The sequence below is a fragment of the Diplotaxodon limnothrissa genome, linkage group LG23 (genome assembly GCF_057381915.1).
Source record: "Diplotaxodon limnothrissa isolate DT_005_m linkage group LG23, D_limnothrissa_male_GT1.1, whole genome shotgun sequence".
Lineage (NCBI taxonomy): Eukaryota > Metazoa > Chordata > Actinopteri > Cichliformes > Cichlidae > Diplotaxodon > Diplotaxodon limnothrissa.
Window position 1 is genome coordinate 26,528,191 of NC_140617.1, and position 21,838 is coordinate 26,550,028.

Sequence of the window (21,838 nt, forward strand, 5' to 3'; positions counted from 1 at the left end):
TCACGCCAAAGGCCTCTGAGTGGCGATGATGTAGTCTGGCTTGCCGTTCTTGTAAATGAGCCGGGCGTTGGCCTGGACCCACTTCCACCTGTTGTCCTTGGTGAGCAGCCTAAAGACGGTGAGGCCGCTCTCACCCGTCTTTATCACTGGAAAGACAGAGGACACGTTAGAGCCTCTGCTGTCTGCACACACTCACTCACTAATGCTCCCTTAGCTTAGCAGGACATGCTGCCGATGCTGGCTTTGGCTACATGTACATGTTACACGTGCTGTTTGCACACAGCGATGCGACGCCAAAGCTTCATTTTCATGAGTTCCTCATCTTCCACGGCCTGTGCTCGTGTAATCGAGGTGCAGCTCGTGTTTCTGAGCTTTCTAATGTCAAAAACAAGGGCGAGACTACAAAACCAGCACAAGAGTTTTTTTAAATTATTTTTTTAAAAACTTGCTCTGAAACAATTGCTGTTTCTGAAAAATATTTTTAAGCTTGAACCCACACAGAGAAGCTTCAGAAAGTCAATAAACAGAAGAGAGAGATGGATAATTTATTTTAATTAAATAACAAAGGGATGGATCTGTAAAGTAACATTTAAGATTGAACTGTAAATTTTCTTCAAAGCAGACTTGCTGCACAAATACCAACATGGATATATGTGATGTAAACACTGGCATTTTCCCGAGGGTACAGAGAAAAGGATCACCACTCAAACATACACTGTGGAAAAGAAAGAAAAATAAAAAAAATATTACTTGGGGAAAAAAGAAATAATTATCCCCTGTATTGCTCACACAGTGCTGGTTGGATAAATTCAAGGGTGATATCTATGAAACTTCAACTAAAGTAATACATGCCCCTCTTTGTCCCTTTGTTGTCCTCAAATACTTACAGGTAAAATGTGACAATAGGAAAGAGATACAGCTGTTAGGTTTATAGATCCCTGAACATCTGATTGCTCTGGTTTTTTAAAAAAAGTATCAGGGGGAGTGGACACAGCTGGATTATGAGACACAGGTGAAGCTAATGAAAGACAATGTGTCTGGGGAGGAAGTAAAATTAAACACTAGATGCTAGAGATGAGAAGCTATCAAAATAAAACAGGAAGTCAGAGCTATAACTGATTAGGGAACTGCACACAAAAGATGACAAGACAGGAAACAGAGGGAACACTCAAAAATTAACATTCACACTCGAAAATTACAAGTAAATTATAATAGAAACCAAAAAACCCCCAAACACTCCAGAAAACATAAAAATGAATAAACAAAACTAAAACACCAAACAAAGAATTCATCAGTGCTCAAATGTTCAAAAACCCACAATCAGACCTAGGATGATTACAATCTGCCCCGCCGATATATCGATATAAGACACTGGCTGATATATTGGTATTGACATTTTGAAGGTGTGATAAACAAAAAAGTAAAGAAGAGACAGGAGAAACAGCCTTTAAGTATATTATGAGTGTCAGCGTTCCAACTGGAACGCTGCAAGCAACCATCTGATCTGAGCAGAGTCGGGCAGAGTGTAAACAAGCAAATAAAAAAACTGCACATAAAAAAGTTGGGGAAATCTGTTTATGTTTTGTGCATCTGAAAGAAAAATATCAACTCATATATCATAGTTTTAAATCACCAAATATCGGTGATGGTATCTGTACTGGTTTTGGTCTTAAAACCACTGTATCGGTCAGGCATCAGCTCTTGTTTTTTACTCCTCAGAGAAACGTCAGTTTTTGTGTCACATGAAAGGAGACACAGACAGAATACATGATACTATTTCTACTTTGTGATATCAAATAACAGAGCCAACATCATCTGTCTTCACTTAGGGCTAATAAGATACATAAGCTAATGTAACGTCATTTTTTGTTCATGGTAAATAAAAAGACGCACAGATTTAGTGGAGATCAGTTTGTACTATACCAACAGAAACCCTGAACTTCGCAGATCTACAGATGTTTTAAGAAATCCTGAACCGGATTAGCAGTCTTGGTTTAAAACACGTTTGTGTTTAAAAAAAAAGTAAACAAAATGAATCATCTGCTTTCTTCCTCCAAATCACCAAAAACGTGAAATCATCCTACACAGTTTATCTGCTCTTATTGTCATTATGAGGGAATTTTTGTGTTCTGGTTTTATTACACAGGGTCTATGATATAGAAGTGATTTACCTCGCCTCCCATCTGTGTTCATCCGAGCATGCTGAATGTGCATCTCTGCGTTTCTATGCATACATCTTCCATTCTGTATGCATGAGTAAATGCACACAGCATGTATGTGTATGTACGTGTGTGAGATGTGCCTGGTGGTGGTGGTGCGGGCGTTGCTCGGCGCCATGGTTACACATAACCGGGTCATTCGGTACACGAGGTAAGTAGGACTCTGGCTCCTCATCCATGAGCGCCTGTTTGTGAGCTATATGTGTTTGACATGTAATGATGAGCCACACGTGAGGTCAGTAAACTCTGACTCAGATCATAGAGGAGATTATGCACTGACTCTAATGGGACATTTTCTGTCCTATATGTTTCCTGTGTGCCTACAACGGATTCCTCAGAAATGGCCAGATGTGATGTGCATCAAACTTGACCTGCAGCAATTTAAAAGGTTATTTATAGGTTGGAAAATAATCACAAGAATACTCTCGTCCTCTGAGTCACATATGGGCAACTATTTCACCATAGGACAAATCTCAACCCGACCTACAACATCTGTAAAAACAAAAACAAAACTAGGGATTTTCCTGCATACAAAAGACCTGAGTGCCCACAAAAGAAGTTCTGACCTTCCTTTAGTGGAAGGTCAGAACTTCTTAATCTTAAAATTAATCTTGAAATGAACTCAGTCCTCCTCCAAAGACCCAGTTTGTACCAGAAAGAAACTCTCTAATCTGTCACGTTCTTGTATACATTCATTAAACATTATATATATATCTTCTGTGTGATAACACATAACAGATCAAAGATCAGCTGCCTCCTCACTAAGTGCACCCTTAGTCCCTCCATAACAATTAAGTGCTAGCCAGGTACTGCTAATCAAATCTTCACATATGTGCACCTCTATAGAAGAAGTTGGGGATGTGTGCTGGTCTGGAGCATTCAGGTGTGTTAACATAGTGACAATTCTCTGAGCAGTGGATGTACCAGTAAATTCACTCCACAGTCAGACCGTGCAATGTTTCAAAAAACCCAAGAGCTACATCTCAGACTCCACAGGCCTCAGTTAGCATGTTAAATGTTGAAGTTCATGATGGTTCCATTATTATCCATTATTACCTCTTCTTTCTAAAAAGAACACGGCAGCACGGTTTAAGTCTGCAAAGCTGCATCTGAACAAACCACAAGACTTCTGGAACAATCTCCTTTGGACAGATTATACCAGCCCAGTGAAGATGTTTGAGCATAACAGACAAAACCAAACTCAGCTTATCAGTACAAACACCTCATACCATCTGTCAGAGCAGTGGGGTGTTGATTCGGGCTTGCCTTGCAGCCACAGGACCTGGACAGCTTGCAGTCACTGAGTCGAGCATGAACTTCTCTGTGTAGCAAAGTATTCTAGAGTCTAAGTCTGAGGACATCTGTCTGACAGCTAAAGCTTGGACCAAAGCTTGGACCAAACTGGGTCATGCAAGCACAGCAGCAAATCTACAACAGAAGGACCGAAAAAGAAAAGAATGAAGGTGATGAAATGGTCCAAACCTCAACCTAACTGAAATGCTGTGGTGGGACCTTAAAAGAGCTGTACATGAACCTCAATGAACTGAAGTAACACTGTAAAGAAGAGTGGGCTAATATTCCTCCACATAATTGTGAGAAACTAATAAAGTCATACAGAAACAATTACTTCAACTTATTGCTGCTAAAGGTGGTTCTACAAGCTGCTGAACCATGGGGTGTACTCAGCTTTTCACATAGTTTCTGCATTTTGGTTTAGTTTTTGTACTTTCTTGTTGCCATGAAGGCTGGTGTTATGTTCCCGGGGTTTTTGTGCTGAGTTGAGTTTTGGATTCTTGTGTTTTTACTGAGTTTTTGTTCAAGTTTTTGCCTCCTTCTATCTCTTCGCTGTAATGTCTTTGTTTTCTTTCCATGTTTCACCGATACTCTTCTTTTAATTATTTCCTGTTTTGCATTTATTTTGGTTTTACTTCCTGATCTTTTCCCTCCTTTCAGATCGTCAGCCCCGTCCTCACTGCTGCAGAGCTCTGCTCTCCCCTGTGTATCATTGTTCAGTCAGACATGTGTATTTTTACAGTCTTGACCTACACCTTCCAATGTAGTTGTGGTTTTTTGCTTACTTTAAGTCAGGCCTCTATCTATATTTAATTCCAGTACTTCCAGTCATTTGCACCAGTAACCTTTCAGGCTGAATGCTGCAGAGAAGCGTACAGAATGTAGAACAGTTGTGACTTACTACGGACGTGATTTTCGGCGCAGTACAGCATGTCAGCAGCGTGGATGAACTGGTATCCTGAACCTCGCACTCTCAGCTCCGCCTCGGTGTATCCCAGAACTATCTTACCCCTAAAAAAACCCCAAAACAAGTGTAAACAAAATTATTAAATAATCAGAATAAATAATCATGTTTGCCAGTGCTATGATATACTTTGCATCGCACGCCATGGGCGTGAAGTCCAGCTTGTGTTTGGTCCTGAAGATCATGTTCCGCGTCCTGATTTCCAGGATGGCTGGAGGCTGGAGGGGCGTGGCGATGGCAAAGAGCGCCAGCTGGGGCGGCGTGGTTCGGTCGCTATCGCACTGCTGCCGGCTCTGGCCGTGAAGGAACTTCAGCCGACCCTGGATGTTGAGCGCCTGAGAAGGTTTGACAGCGTTAAAATCGCGGTGTTAAGTCATTAAATCCGAGGCATTAACTTCATCTCCGTGAAGACAGTGAGACAAATGAGAGAGCCCAGAGTGGTTCCTGCTCAGATCGAGCTTCTCAGCAGACACATAAGTGCTGCTTCCTCTCTCCCTGTCAAGCAACATCAGTCTTATTTACACTGCTGGGTGATATAGAGAGTAGAAACCACTTCAGGATACACTGTAAACACAGTAACATGATTCTGAGCAGTATTGAAGTGAATGTTACAGTTTTTAGAGGTCTTGTTGAGAAAATAAGACTCCTTATTGTCATTCTTTCAGCAGAACAGCAGGACTCTTAAACTAACCAGTAGAAAACAGAAGTGACATGTTCTGTAATATTAAACTTCAGCCAGGACTTTTGATCTGAAGTTATTTAAAGGCCCATCCATGTGTAACGGGGGTTATTGCAGAGGTAGACCACAAAATAATCCTTTATTGGCTGGTTAAAAAGGCACTGAAACACAATGTCAGAAAGGTAAACAAACTAGGAACATGAGGAACAACATAGGGTAAGAGACAAAGGAAAAGGAAAGACAGGCGTGTATCCACAAACAGGGGTGTCAGGTGATTAGAGAGCTCTGTGAGCTGGGGAGGAAACACGGGAAGCAATCAAACCCAGGAGCAATGAATGTTCCCAAAATTAGTTCCCACGCAAAATTATGGTTGAATTCATGAAATGTACGTGCTGACTTTCTTCTCAAAAACATGAGGAACCATTGGCCTTATGCAATCTCCACACTATCCGTATACTGCCCTGCCCCCATTTCTCAGTTAGCCATCGGGACAAATATCTGTCAGTTCACAATGCAACTGTAAACTGTCTCAACTTTGCAATTGAGAAATGGAAAGAGCAGCAGAAAGACTCCCTAACTTAAAAGAATAACAGATACGATAAAAACAACATAAAGGGGTGGAGCTGGAGTGAAAAAGGGTTGCAAAGCAGCTTGCAGAGATAACAACAGCAACTGTGGTCAGTGTCAAATGTGTTGGTGAGATATGGAGAGGATTTAGCTCTTTAGTGTCTTCTCATTGGTTATGCCTAGCAAACAGAAGGTTTGAACAGCAGGTGGGTGGGGGCACCTTAGAGCTAATCCCTAATATCAAAATATTAGGAACAAGCCCTAAAGGATGATGTTTTTAAAGCAACACCCAGCAATAAGTTGATGATGTAAACTTTAACGTGTTGTTAACATGTTTTGTTGTCACCTGAATCCACCTCCATCCTTCATAGCTAAAGGTTTCTGATAATGGAAGTTCAGTAAATATCACAGAAGCCTCAGGGAGGCTGTAACAGAGCAGAATGGTTGGATCAGCAGCCCGCAGGGAGGTTTTTACAGCCTCACAAAAACCTAAAAACACTTTCTCCTGTCTGCTGTCCTTTTCTCACCCTGCTGCATCTCATGTGAAGACCCCTCCTCCCTGTCCTCCTCCTCCTCCTCTGTTAGCTCTGGTTAATTGACCTTGGTGGGTTTCAGAGCCTGCGGCCGTGATGTCAGGAATCTAGCCCCGAATAGCAGGAGGGATTACAGAAAACAAAGCCATAGCAACCGGTAGACCGCGGCAGAAACCTGGCTTACTGCTCACGCAAATGCACGTGTGAGAGGGAAGACTGAGAGAAGCTGGTTCAAAACCCACCACAAGTCCTGCTGAAGTACCTTGGAGCAAGACAACCAACACCTTTAACTCTCTCCTGCATGTGCAAGCCTTCAGGTGTTTCATAGAACAATAATACATTTTTAATCAAATAGAAGAAGCTGCCCTCACCTCCGCTCCAATCTATATTTTTTATTTATTTATTAAAATATTATTTTTGTAACTTTTAACTTAAAAGCCCTAAAAATCTCCACCACTCAACCACATTATGCTTTTCTTGGTGGGAGCGGCAGTGGCCTGTCTGAAGCGTCCATTCTGACTGAGCAAGTTTTCCCCCAGAGCTGCTCTCACCTGCTGTGGGTGGTGGCGAGGATTAAGGGCATTTTTTTTCCCCACGACCCCGAGGTTCTCCTAAGGAGGATTATGGGAGTAAATGGTAGCTTCTGATCGCCGATGGTGATCGCCGAGGTGGCACGCCATACCGCCGGCAGTACAGTAGGGTGTAGCGGTGTGCAAAAGTCACAGCTCGGTGTAAACCTCACAGCTTGTTTTTAAGAACCAGCAGAAAAAACCCCAAAACTGTCCATAATTATTTCTGTGAAGATGCAGAATACTGCATAATAAGACTCTGTGGGCTGTCTGCTTGCAGTTATAGAAAAAAATAAAAGGAAAACTCTGCAAAGACAAATCTGCATCATTCGCATGACGAAATTAACAATTAAAGCACAAAAACTGTTTTTATGTACACCCTTAAGTAACAGGCCTCAAAACACATTTTTAACATATTTATTTAAAAATCCTTTCTGCAGCAGGAGGGTGGAGCACTCTATGAGGTCACACTTATCCATGAATAGAAAAAAATGCCTGAAAGTGAGTGTTTTCCAGTTATCTGAAACAGACTTTTGTTCACATTGAATATAAACATCTAACACTGGAATGAGGGAAAATAAAATCGAAGATGTTAACTTTTATCTGTTTCCTTGTTAAATTGTTAAAATCTAAAGAATAACGCAAAAAGCGTCTCACCAGGAAGCCGAAGGAATTGTCCAACAAACAGCGGAAGCGGCAGACGAAACTTCGCTCCAGGAAGGATGAGTTTTCAGGGGGCAGCTGTTCGGGATTGTAGCTCACCAGGCAGGAAGAGGTCGACACCGATTTCCCATCTGAGAACGATATTTTTAAATGATATTTTTACCGTGTGGGTGTATATATATATATATATACAGTCACTGTAACAAGAACGTACACCCTCTGTCTGTTCTAAGGTTTTTATCAGGACATAATCAAATAATCTTTTCCGTATGACTTTATCAGTCTCTCAGTGGATCCATTATGGCCCAGTCTCCATTCAGCACTTGAGTTCATTGAGTTTTGCAGGCTTTTGTTTATGCACAGCTCTTAACTGTGCAGCAAGCCCAAATCATCACCCCACCACCACTGTGTACTGTCGATCCAAGCGATTTCAAGTCCATCAATCTACACTGAGTGACTGTTCAACTAAGACTGATGTACCTCCATGGATGTGTGCTGTGAAATCAACTGTGAGTTGTGGTTTAGTGGCTGATGTGCAGTCTCCTGTGTGTTTTCTTTTGTGTGCATGCACTATAACATTTAGACCAACTCTCGAGAGGGTTTAGTCAAAGGTCACCTCTTCTGGCCTCTCCGTGACCTTGGTTCAGCAGAAACCAGCACATCTCCTCTCTCTCTCGACTGGATTTGATCTTTCAGCTCTACAGTTTTTACAGAAATAAACCATCTTCGGCCTTTCAGTGCTTCATAACAACACCATACTTAGCCAGTACATCCACAGCTGTAATAACATTTACACGAAAGTCTTTCTATATATATGTTATTTATGCTTGCCGGGAGATTTGTAATTCTAATTGGACCACAATTACCAAATGTAATTGGAGCCATTTGTAATCCAGTGTTAAGCCAATAGATATATAACTGAAGAAGCCGCATTTGGAGTGTGTTATGCGTTTCTGTTGCCACTAACTTGGCCTGATTATGAGCTATGATCTATGCTCAATGCCAAGCTTTTGTCATACTTTAATTAACGAAACTAAGAAAAAGGGACTATGTTGTAAGTTGTTTTATGAGTCTTTAATTTGAAATATCCCAATCAGAAATCCCTCATTTGATCTGACTTAATGTTAAGTGAGAGTCCTGATATTATGAGCCATATATAGTAAACTGAGAAAAATATCGTGTGAGCACAATACTCAAATAATGCTGATAGGTGTGGTTAGTTTTATGGGTGATTAACAAAAGTTACGCTGTTTTCTAAACACAGGCGCAGTCAGTTAATTTCATTAGCAAGTGCAAAAAATAAAACAATTAGTAAACTGTGTGTCATAAACATCAGTAAATCGGTCTGCATGTCTGATTTAAATATTCTCCTCCCTACAAATGCATTCAACAGGGTCAGTCGATGAAATTTCTGAGTTCCCACCTCTTGCATTCAATCTCATCACTGTGCATTCTTTCTAAATACACAAAGAACCCTGGTTGGGTTGGCACAACTTGTTTGGAAATTTGTTAGGCTAATGTTGGTTTCTGTTAGAGGGAAAAAAAGAAAGATGTGTACATTACAGCCCAACTTATACATCGGACGATATTAGCTATTTGCTGATATGTCAGCTGATATGTCAGATAGTATCAGCATTTACAACGGCTGATAAATAAAAATTTAAAAAATTTAAAAGTGATGGGTAAAAACCCTGTAACTATCTTATGCATCATATATAGTCGTATTATCTTAGTAAATAATAAACAAAATAATTAAAAAACTTACATGTGACAAATATTAGGGAAAAGAATATTGGCCTATATTTTAAAATCACCAAATATCAGTATTGGTGTTAAAAATCCTATGCTGGCTCTAGTAAAGGATACATTTGTTGATGTTTGGGCTTTCACTTTACCTTTCCTTTTTTTTCATATTGTGTTTTATGTGTTGAGCTATTCTGCTTTATTTCAATCAATCCTAAAACTGTGGCAAATTTTTCTGTGGCCTTCTTTAATTCTGCACCCTCTGTTACTGACTGTTCCATACCTCCTATGGCTGATGTCTTTGCAAATTCTTTGTTATCCACATGCTCCTCTATCCTTGACGTTGTGGCACCTCAACTTTGGTTAAACGACTTTACACGTGCCCTACGACGTGCGTGTTGCCGAGCTGAGAGGAGGTGGAAAAAAGATAAGCTCCAGGTATCTTTTGACATTCTACGTATGAGCCGTCTGAAATTTCAATACGCTGCTAAAATGGCTAAAGCAGCTTTCTTGTCAGACATTATTGTGACTAATGGACATAACCCTTGAACGCTATTTAAAATCTTTAACTCAGTGGTCAGTCCCTGTCCTGAAATACCGAGGGTGTCCTCCCCGGCTCTCTGCACACAATTCTTAAATTATTTCACAGATAAAATTTCATCTCTTAAGTCTCCACACTCTTCAGTGGTAAGCCCTGTTTCCATCTCAGGATGTTTATCAACTTTTAATCAGTTTGAGCCATCACTCCCTACCCTTAAGCAAATAGACTCTGTGCACCTTAGCATATGCTACTTCCGGTGGGGAAACTCCTGTAGGGCGCTTCGTTTCCAGTGTGATACTCGCTCCTTGTTTACGGCCGTTTTTTCCAAAACAAGTCAACCAAATAGATGAATCAAGCTGCGATTTACATTTCTCGAGATGTCTTGGGCATTTACGGAATATATCTGTAGATGATTTTTATCCACCTGTCGATATTGTTCCCCCATGCCTCAGAGCAACAGAGAGAAAGGATTCAAGTTCTATATTTCTCAGTATTTGTAAACAGCGGTCCCTCGTTTATCGCGGGTGTTATGTTCTAAAAATAACCCGCGATAGATGAAATCCGCGAAGTAGCCAGCTTTATTTTTTACAATTATTATAGATATTTTAAAGCTGTAAAACCCCTCACTACACACTTTATACACTTTTCTCATACAGGCATGAACAGTTTCACACTTTTCTTTCTTGTTTAAACACTCTCAAAGTTCAAACCTTTGTAGAAAAATAAGTCCAGTATTATAGAATGAAACCAAAGGTCAAACCCTGTTTTCAGGTCCAGAGCATGGGAATAGAGCAGCTGTGAGAGACTTCAACATTAATGAATCATTAATGAATCAGTGAATCAGAAGTCCAATTTTTTTGTGCGATGGTTAGCTTCCTCTGCCTTTTGGGTGCTACCGCAGGTGCCTTTGACGGTGTAAGACGTTTCGTCGACATTGTTGTTTGTTGGGGAAAAAACATACAGTACAGCACTTTAGAGTCACACTGCTAGCGATAGATGCAGCGATTCTGTACTGTACAGGAGAGACGGCACGGAGGAGATCGACAATGGTCTGCAGCCGATCAGGACGCAGAACAGAATGCGATGTGTAGAAAAACCCCCCAAAAAAACAAAGCATGAAAACTTGCTCAAAAAAAACTGTAAAAAAGCGAGGCCGCGAAAGTGAACCTGCGAGGGACCACTGTAATTTTGAAGGTAAGTGACAACATAACCTTCGTAAATACTAACGTATAGAAACCCTTACCAGCAATCTCGATTCATACTTATGTGCGATCTCATTTCCAAATTACAATGATTTAAAAAAAAAAAAAAAAAAAAAAAAAAAGACGACGACGATTGTACCGCATTTTGATCCGGGACGTAATCTGCATGAAAACAAGCGCTCACTCTTCCTGCTCAACAAATGACAAGGGCGGAGCCTTATACCACGTGATACAGAAGCTGTGCCATGTGATGCTAAAATTAGCAGGGAAAAAACAACGGAGAGCACGTCAGGGATGACGAGAAAGTGACAGGAGAAAATCTGTCCCGGTCAACCACCCAAACATCAATAACGGGAACCTTATACAGCGCTTCCCTATACACGTCGAACTCCCGCAGGCACAAAGAAATTACGGAGGCTATTACTTATCAACTGACCAAAGATATGGCTCCCATCAACACTGAGCAAAACGAGGGATTTAGGAAAATGATCAACACCCTAGACAAACGCTACACAGTGCCGTCCCGCAACTCTTTTTCTATTGTTGCACTACCTGCTCTATACACGCAGTGTCGAGCAACAGTGGAGACGGAATTTCAAGCAGTACAACATTTTGCGGCAACGGCAAAACGTGAGACATTTGTTGTTTTTATGTTTATTTATTGTTTTCATGTTCAGTCTCAACTGTTACGAAGTTGATGTGCAGTTAATAAGCGCAATAAATATTTATACTGGAAAAGAGAATCGTGAGAGAATCGTGATCTCAATTCTAAGCCAAAAAATCGTGATTCTCATTTTATGCAAAATCGTGCAGCCCTACCAGCAATCATTCATTTATTTTTTTTGTGGCTTTTTTTCACGGTTTGTTGACATGCTGTGTAGGTGTGTACTTGACTAGCTGATATCGACATAACAGGGGAAACATCTGGCTTTGACTATTGTTCACCTGTAGTTTGAATGCTGAACATTTGCCTTTTTAAATCATAAGAACTGTCACTTTAGAGAGATGTGCTTCTTAATGCGAATGATGTGTCTTCTTTTGCAGTTTGTAATGCAGTTCTGCTTGTGTTGAGTGATGTAAACAACCGATCGATCTAAACTCTTTAAGCATCAAAATTGATCATTTGATTTTTTTTATGACACAGTAATGGTGAGCGTTCCCACCTTCTTATCTTTGTAACTTAACGCGATCTTTCTGTTTTCGTGTTTTGGACATTATTTTGGAGTACATCTTCGCAGTAGCGATTGACCGCAAAGTAAAGCTACCGGAAATATACAACCCTAAATCCGGAAGTTAGAGTTTTCTCGTGCACAGGGTCTATAGTTGAACAACTGAAAAATACCAATTCTGTACACGATATCCTCCCATCTCACATTAGCAAGGATGGTTTTAATGCAATTGGGCCTAGTATTCTATCTTTAATGAATTCATCATTGTTTTCGGGCTGTGTCCCATCAGCCTTTAAACATGCTGTCCTCAAAAAAAAGGAGTCTTGATCATAATGACCCTGCGAATTATAGGCCAATTTCCAAACTCTGTTTGTCTTTCAACCACGTCATAGCACTGAAACAGCTCTGCTGAGAGTCCTTAATGATCTTCTCCCTAATTGCCGGCTCAGGACGCTCCGCGGTCTTAGTTTTATTGGACTTGTCCTCAGCCTTTGACATGGTGGACCATAATATTCTACCAACGAGGCTAGAACATACAGTGGGCATTAGAGGTAACGCCCTTAACTGGTTTAAATCGTACCTTTCAAACAGGTCCTTCTCTGTGACTCTGGGTACCTGTTCTTCTTCTGTTGCATCTTCCTGCTGTGGTGTGCTCAAGGCTCTGTGTTGGGCCCCATATTGTTCTCACTGTATATACTACCTCTAGGCTCTATCTTTGAAAAATACAACATCTCATTTCATTGTTATGCTGATGATATACAAATTTACTTCCGGCTAACTGATGATGTCGCACTGTCACTGCACTGCTTCCTAGAGTGCATGAGAGAAGTCAAAGAATGGCTTTTGGGCAACTCCCTTATCCTAAACGAAAAGAAAACGGAGATTGTGGTGTTTGACAGTCATATCCCCCCGGGGCCAACTAGCTGGATCCCTTGCCACTTTCTTCTCTGACACTGTTAGCAATCTAGGTGTTCTGATGGATAGCTCTTTCAAATTCGATAAACAACTGTCCTCTGTAGTCAAATCTAGCTTTTACCAACTGTGTCTTATTTCTAAGGCTAAGCATTATATACCGCACAAGGATCTTAAAAGATTATTCATGCCTTTGTGACCTCTAGATTGGACTACTGTAATTCCCTCTGCTTCGGTCTCCAATCTGCCCTTCTCCATAGATTGCAGCTTGTCTAAAATGCTGCGGCACGCCTTTTGACTGGAACCAGAAGGTTTGCCTCTATCACCCCTGTCATTGCTGATTTGCACTGGCCCCCTATCAAATACCGTATTGAATTTAAAATATTGCTACTTACCTTTAAAATCCTAAACAATACTGCGCCTAGCTATCTGGTTGAACTCCTTAGACCATACACACCTGGGAGAGCCCTCAGATCATCAGCCCAATTACTCTTCGTACAGCCTAAATCTCGCCGTAAGACCATAGGTGACCATGCATTTTCCTTGGTTGCATCGAATTTGTGGAACAACCTTCCCATTGCTATTTGCACATCCGACTTCATCCAAACATTTAAATCACGACTAAAAACTCACTCATTTAACCTTGCTTTTCCGGTTAGTTAATGCATGTATCCTATACCTCACTCCAATACTATCTTCATTTTACTTAGTTACCATTGTATTTATCCCTTCACTTAATATCCATGTGTTTCTATTGGTTATGATTTGATATTTATACCTTATTTAACTTTTATTCTTGCGTAATTAATGCTATTGACCTGCTAGCATATTCGGGACATTGTTTGTGGTGGGGCGTGGTCTGCGGGGCCGTGCGGACGCACCTGCACGGCATCCGCAATCACGCCCGCCGTGTTAAAACACGGGGACTCAGGGGTTGGTGGTGGTGTGGTGTGACGTGAATCAAATAAAGTTGGCTCTGAACGTCGCTCCGTGGTCCCGCCGTGCCTTATTCATGCCACATTGGTGCCGAAACCCAGGAGGCGGCATGGCGGGTACCTACCAGAGCCAGGAAAGGAAAGAGCTGGCCGAGATGGTGGCCGAAATAGCGGCCACCCAGCGGAAGCAGGCGGCGGAGGTGCGTCGCCAACAGGAAGAGCTGCGGAAGGAGAGCGAACGCCACCTGGGGAAGATGGCAGAGCTGGCAGCGCTGCTCTGGGCCTGGGCGCCACCCCCACAAGTGTGCCCTGAGGACAGTGAAGCGGTGGAGGAGCCGTGTGGGTCACCTCGGCAGCCGGAGGTGGTGGACGAGCCACGCGGGGGTCCGAGCCTGCCGGAGGAGGAGGAGCAGCCGGGTGAAGGGCTGCTCCTGCCGGGAGCGGTGGAGGAGCCGCTCCAATCGGAGGCCGAGGACGAGGCGGGCGAGGGTCTACACCTGCCGGAGGCAGAGGAGTCGCTCCACCCAGAGGTGGGCGAGGGGCTGTGCCTGCTGGGGGCGGAGACGCAGTGCGGGGAGCCGCTCCAAACGGGAGTGGCGGAGGTGGTGGCGGAGCAGCTGTGCGGGGAGACGGAGGTCCCTGCTCCAGGGCAGCCTGTGCAGCCGGAGTTGGAGGCAGAGGAGCGGGACAGCCCCGCTAGGCCGGGGATCGGCGGGCTGGCTAGTCCAGCCTCGCTGCCACCAGTCGATTCTGCGCGCCTGACGTCTGCCCAGCCGCCTGTGTGCAGGAGCTCACGGCCATGCCTGTGGGGCCGTGTCCGCTTGCTACGCGGCCGACCTCCGGACCAGCTTCGCCGTTGCCGCTGGATGCGCGGGCGGCCGCCAGAACGGACGCTTCCCCGCCGCTTGGTCAGGGGCTGGGGCGCCGATGTGTAGGGGCCGAGTCGCCCCAGTTCGCGGGGGGGGGGGAGTAGGTTCGGCCGGATTACTCCCCGGCCTCAATCGGGCGATGGGGGTATGTGGTGGGGCGTGGTCTGCGGGGCCGTGCGGACGCACCTGCACGGCATCCGCAATCACGCCCGCCGTGTTAAAACACGGGGACTCAGGGGTTGGTGGTGGTGTGGTGTGACGTGAATCAAATAAAGTTGGCTCTGAACGTCGCTCCGTGGTCCCGCCGTGCCTTATTCATGCCACAGTTAATGGTCTTTTATTATTGATGTTTTAATCTGCTGTACTATTGTGAAGCACTTTGGTGTACCCATGGTCTTTAAGTGTGCTATATAAATAAAAGTTGTTGTTTATTTAATCCCTGCTGTTATAATTTGGGTCACACAAGAATTTCAAAACTTAATAAATAAAGTTTCTCTTATCTCTTATCTTGTGACGGCTGCTCAGAGAAGTCCTTCCGGATCAGGTTTACTGCCTTGCTAACAAGAACACTCTCATTACTCTGGCCTAGACTTCGGTTTTATTTTACCCTCTCTACTCTAGTTTAGTGAACCAGACTGTCTCCGTGAAGCAGACCTGGAGGATCTGTTGGGGGTTCGAGGCTCACAGGGGGGTTGAGGGCCCAGTGCAGGTTTCTCTTGAATTCCTGCTGGTCATCAGTGTGGATCAGCTCAAACACACTCTGGTGCATCACATCAGTCTAAAAGGACAGAGAAGAAGAATTTAAAGGTCAGTCAAGGTGGAACACAAGTCAAATTTTAAGCCTAATTAACTTTTTTATTTTATACAGTAATGCAGACCAAAGACCCCATGAGTAAAGGTGGATGTTTTGGTGGAGCAGGCACTATCAGGAGGTACCCTGAGGTGCGCTTGATTCCGTTTGCCTTGAAGTGGAGCCAAGAGAAATCAAGTGTCACTGCGACTTTGCTTCAAAGAGCTGAATCTGAGCCAGAGACCTGCTGCGACTCCCATATCTGCTGTCCAGACCTGCCACGACCTGGCTTTGGACCCCAGTGAAACAACACTCCACCCTCCTCCCACTGTGGGAGGGGTCAGCGCGGGGTCACAGAGAGGAATGTTGACAGGTTGAAGTGTGACATGAAATGCGTTTCAAACATCAAACCAAGAGAAGGAGTTCATATCATACAGCCAATACTGCAGCTGATGAATGGATGTTACCTTCACTCTTATTATTTATCCTGTATACAAATATGTGAGAAAGCGGCTAAAAGAAATAATAAAACCAGAGAAAAACCAACGTTGTTTCTCTAGTTTATAGCAATGAACTACATTCACATTCAAAATATAATTACTTTGACCCAAAGATTTCCCAGCTAGAGTGTAATTATGACACTTCTCATGATAGTTAGCTACAGAAACTAAATTTTGTCTTTGGAAGTCACGAGGAATAACATGCCTGCGTGCAAAAATATTTAGAGTATGAGGATAAAATTCTGCATAGCATCATTAAAAATGAGTGAAGTTATAAAAAACAAAGCAAGTGATAATTCAGAAGGAGTCAGGTGGGAGGAACTGATCTTTCTGGAATAACCTGAGAGGATATGAAGATGACTGTTATTGTATTTCTTTGCGTTAGCCTGTCAGTTGGAGATAACGGGTATCATGGTGGTGTTTATCGACTTTCTCTGATAAGCCAGACTTTCTGCTTCCGGCCTTTCACGCATCATGTGTCAGGGTATGGCTGCATGGGAGGTAAGAGATGGACTCAGCAGACAAAAACTCAAAATCCAGCTTTAATGCTGATTGTTCACAGGAACAACAAAAAAAGACCAAAACCTCTGCAGGGCTGAAACCAGGAAGAACAAGAACAAAGGTCAAGTGGAGACTCGGACAATAAACACACAGGGGAACGAAGCCCGGGGAAAACCGGTCGGGAATGAAACAAAGGAAGTTAAACTCAATACAGGGCACATGAGTCGAGAGACTACCAAAATAAAATAGCAAATAACTATACATCCAGATAAGATCGGATATACAATTTGACACAACTAAACAAGAGCTAATCAACCTAAAGTGATTTAAACTAGAGACAAAATAGGGAACCAGTACCAGGGATTAAACTGATAAAAAGAAAGTAGAAACAAACAGTGAGGAGATCAGGCACAAGAATATTAACAGCACCAGAACAAAATTAGAAACCAAAATTTAAAAAACAAAAAAACAAAACAAAACTTCACAAACACATGATAAAAACCCCAGGACTGATTCTATCTGATAAGTCAGAGGATCCTCTTTTTATTTTGCTTTTATTTTATAAGAGCAGAAACTTGTCTAACACCCTCTGTGAAGTGAGCTTCGATTTCTTCCTTCAGGACGTGGGAGTACAGTCCTGTAGCTTTGTGGTTTTATATCTCACAGGATGGGGTATGGATTTACTTCTCTATTATGTTGTATCATGCTTATCTGTTGATGACTCACCGTCTGTGAACCAAATCTACTTATAAGTACAAATAAAGTAACCTGAACCTAAGACTGCTCCTGAGCACATGGGGGTTAACTTTGGCAGGCCCTGGAGCGAGATATTTCATTCTCTCTGCTAATTAAACCTCAATTGTCTGCACTCCTTCATAACTTGTGTCGCTGGTTTTATTAAGCCCAATGGTTGTCCTGTCACATTGTGTTGTGCATGTTATGTAGGAAAACAAATCCTCCTCGTGTCCCTCAGCTGTGTTGCTTAATCGTGCGATTGGGGTCTCCTGGGTGTCACCCTACGTTGGCTTGTTTCCAAACACTGCACGTGAGCAGGAACGGCAGCTTCACCCCGGATTTGAGCTTGTTTGGTAAACGCAAAGTGACGGGCCTCAGGTGGATGGGGAAGTGAGGGGTGAAAGGTCACGTTCACACCCCGATCCGTGTGTGTTTGTTTACAGTATGCTCACATACACTGTGTGAATATCTAAACCTGCAGGCCAGATTTAGACGCAGATAGAAAGACTTTGGGTAATTTGATAATCGCGTTGTCCAGAATGAGATTAGACTGGACGCAGTGTCGCCTCGTCGTGAAGCCAATTGGATTAAACCTCCCGTTCCATATGTGCGCTTCCTTCAATCCTCTTGCTGCTCTCGCAATCTACTTCATCTCAAGAAAATAACCAAAGGCAAAAAGAGCAGGAATGACCAAACGAGTGGACAACAAGGGTCACTCAGATCCTCATCCAAATTTCCACCAAACTCCAGCATCTTCACTCCAGGGCCTGTCCTACTTCTTGCAGGGATTCTGCTTTGCTGTGTACCTTTATCTGAGTCGAAGCTCCAAATGGTTCATTCTTCAAATCTGTGCTTTGATAAATAAAATTCAGTTTTTTGAATTTGAGGATGTGTTTTATAAGGTTCTGTAGTATCTTTGTATACAATGCTGATAAACCCAGCGTCCACATAAAAAGCAAAATAAAGACATAGAAACCTCTTGAGGTATACTTTTTTTACTTTGCCATCACATTCTTAAGAGTTAACAGATTTGTTGACTGATACCATTAGCTAGAAACAAGGAGACACAACACTCTGTCTTCTTGCTGTAACCATAACAACATCATGTAATCCAAAGTCTGACCTCGGTTTAATCATCAGTTGTAGGAATTCGTTACCTGATGGAAGCCGAGGTAATCCTGGATGGTGTGAGAGCAGAAGAAGATGATCCCCTCAGCCGTGACCACCAGAACGAAGCCGTTAAGGGCCTGTGGAGAGAAAACCTGACGATTGTATCATCTCACTGATGGTGATCACGTTTGTGATGTGACCTGATAAAACAGGAATGGGTCAGCGAGGTAAGTTTTGGATAAGTTTAACATACTCAAGATGCTGACATTCTTATGAAGCCACCGAAAAATATTGTAAAAAACAACTTTCATCCAGCATCTGATATTCCAACATGATCTCAGCCAACAGTGTTCAACAGTATAACTAAATATATGAATGAGTTACAAACAACAACCCCACCACCCCGACTCCATACAGCTACCATGTAGTGCAGTCTATCTACAGAGTTCAAAGTTGGACATTTTAAATGCGACAGAGTCACTTTTGTAGGCAGCCTCTAGTGGCCACTAGAAGAAAGGCAGTTTTAGGTACAGACACTGCAGCTTATTTAAATCTTTCGCCTTCACATGTGCTACCCTTAGTGTAAAAAAGATTACCTGAGAGTCCCACACTCGTCTCGCTCATGGCCTAACCCACCATCGCCCAAGGACACCGTGTGTGGAACTGAGACACTCCAATAGCTTTTACAAAACTGCTTCATTTTGCACTCTGAGACTAAGAACGACCTCCCTTTTGTTCTGTAATTATATGGAATAATCTCAGCAGAAAAGCTGAGTCATTTAGCTGGAGGTAAAAGACAGAGCAAATTAAGACTTCTGAATCTCAAACTCCAGCTCTGATTAGTTCATAGAGGACCAAGAAGAGTAAAGGCTGCAAAACAAGAGCGAGCAGAGAGGAAACAAGCAGGGATGAGACTTCTCCCCGGGGCCTAGAGAGAGGCTGGAGAGGAGAGGATGTCAGTTCAAAGAGAAGTCATGTGGCGGAGGAGGAGGTTGGAGGAGAAGGAGGTCACTACTGAATGACTAACACCTCCATCATTGCTCCTCCTCTCCCTCCTCAGAGCCCCAGGGCACCGTGAGGAGGTGATGACACGGTGTCCCGACGCTGCCGAGAGTCACAGCGGCATGCTGCCAGCATCCGCCCGCACCTCTCCGATGAGGACCAAGATGCTTGCGACCTCCGTAGACGCAAAGTCTTTATATAAACGGACACGCATGCAGCAGACGTCCCCGGGTTTCTAAGACTCGGATCACTGCTGCTGGGCCAAAACTCAATGTTTGCTTTTGAAACCTCTTTGAAAATCCATTGCAAGATGTCAAAAATGCATTAGCATCAGGCCCGGAACGAGACAGGGTCTCTCAGCTGCTGAATAATTCACACTGTGGAGGCAAGTGGGAAGTGGGGGGTCTCACTTGAGGAGGGGGCTGCCAGCAACCCAAACTCTGATTTCTTCTAATAAAACCTTCATCCACCCAACTGTCAGTTCTGCTTCCCTGTAATCAGCTCACAGTTGATCATTATTTTTGCTTTAAAGACTGTCCTTTTAATTATACTGCCCCCTTGTCATTTTTACAACTACCGAGTGCCCTAATCCTTTTAAAAAATGTATTCTACATTTGTAGAATACATTACATTGTATTATACAAACTGTGAATGTATTGCTAACTACAGGTTTAAAATAAATGCACTGGTCTACAGTTTAGACTCACAACGATCAGCTGCAGGTATATTAGCGACAGATAAAGAGGGACGGCTGCAATTTTTACCAGGAATGTGTAAAAATTCCCCTTTCAAACTAAGAGCAAAGATATTTCCCACGAGTAATAAATAATAATAATAATAATAATAATAATAATAATAGTACAGCAGCTGCCAAACATAATTGGATTACAAACTTGAGTCCAGCTTAAGTGTGGGAAACCAGTAAGTGTAGTTTTAACTATTCACTTTTATCATATGGATGTACAGTTTTTACTTATTTTCTGTCATGTATCACATGTTCCAGAGCTGCTCAGAATTCAAATGATGAGGTCAGTATATGCACAAATAATCCCCCTAAGACAAAAACTCGGGATTCAGAATGCTCTAAACCCTCAGTCTCCCCTAGGGCTGCTCGATTATGGCAAAAATGATAATCACGATTATTTTCACTGAAATTGAGATCTCGATTATTTGACGACATTTATTTAACCCTTTAAAGCCAGAGCTTATATTATATTTTTACATGCTGTAGTGCCATTTGTGGGAGCATTTCAAGTTGCTATATAACTGTTATAGCCCATATTTTAATAATATGTATGCATTAAGGCCATAGTAACTACATTAATTGCAAAAAAGTGCAATAAACTACAAGAAAATTGAAAATCGTTTTTGTTTTTTTACATATATTTCTACTTGGAGAAATTTAAGAGGTTTATCCCTCAAAACTTTAAATACCAAAAAGTTGCAAAAAATAGTTTACAATAACAGGAAACTTATTTTGAGTGTCTTCATAGTTTTATTTTGGAGATACACCAATTTTTATATACACTGCAGGAAAAACAAAAAAACAATCCTATGATGCAAATTTGCAAAGAAAACAGCAGGTGCATCAAAATAAACTATTTCCAGCTGTGCAATTCGAGTTCTAAGCATCCCAGAAACTATTCAGAAAAGTCAAACATGACCAGTATAGGTTTTTAAGGCCTACAAGTAGAAAACTACATTTCCGCAAAAATGACATCACTTCCGGTTTCGGCCAGGAAATGGCGGACATGTGATAGTTCGGGCTGACGACTTTTTCAATGTGGGAAGTGTTACGAACAGCTGATCGGATCGGCAAAGCGTGTTTCTGGAATATTATGTTTTTGTTCCTGCAAGCGCTTTTTATGCAATTTTTGCAAAGCTTTATGTGGAACGAAACCGTGACCGAGGACAAGCTGATGGCATAAGTTGTAAGTACAACTCCTCCGGTTTCATATGCAAACAAATTATTGCGCTAGCTTACGCGGTTCAGGTTCTACAGGGATTTAAAAATAGTTACACAAAACGGAGCGTGCTGCTCTGACCGGATTTAAAGGGTTAACAATGACTTTAAAAAATAATATAAAATAGTGTGCAACACCACTGAAGTTTTTTTTTTTTTTTACCTCTCTTTTCAACCAACAGCAGTCACTCTCCTCTCCAAATAACTTCTGCTTAGCTTTCCGAGCTTCCCTTGGGTCCTCTTAATCAGCGGTCTCCAACCTTTTTTGCGCCACGGACCGGTTTATGCCCGACAATATTTTCACGGACCGGCCTTTAATGTGTCGCGGATAAATGAAGGAGGGGCTAATAATCGGCTCAGTCATTTTTAATGATCGTTG

The 21,838-nt window shown here is 42.5% G+C and overlaps 1 protein-coding gene across 1 annotated transcript in view; it reads right to left on the minus strand.

Annotated features, from left to right (window-relative positions):
- Window positions 1-21,838, minus strand: part of ahr1b (aryl hydrocarbon receptor 1b) — a 64,543-nt gene that overhangs the window by 5,355 nt on the left and 37,350 nt on the right. The window contains exons 4-9 of the mRNA XM_085348784.1: window positions 18,542-18,631; window positions 15,513-15,636; window positions 7,482-7,618; window positions 4,606-4,811; window positions 4,414-4,523; window positions 5-146 (exon numbers count right to left, since the gene is read on the minus strand). Of these exons, the coding sequence (XP_085204910.1) occupies window positions 5-146; window positions 4,414-4,523; window positions 4,606-4,811; window positions 7,482-7,618; window positions 15,513-15,636; window positions 18,542-18,631 (809 nt within the window). The remainder of the gene's footprint in view (window positions 1-4; window positions 147-4,413; window positions 4,524-4,605; window positions 4,812-7,481; window positions 7,619-15,512; window positions 15,637-18,541; window positions 18,632-21,838) is intronic.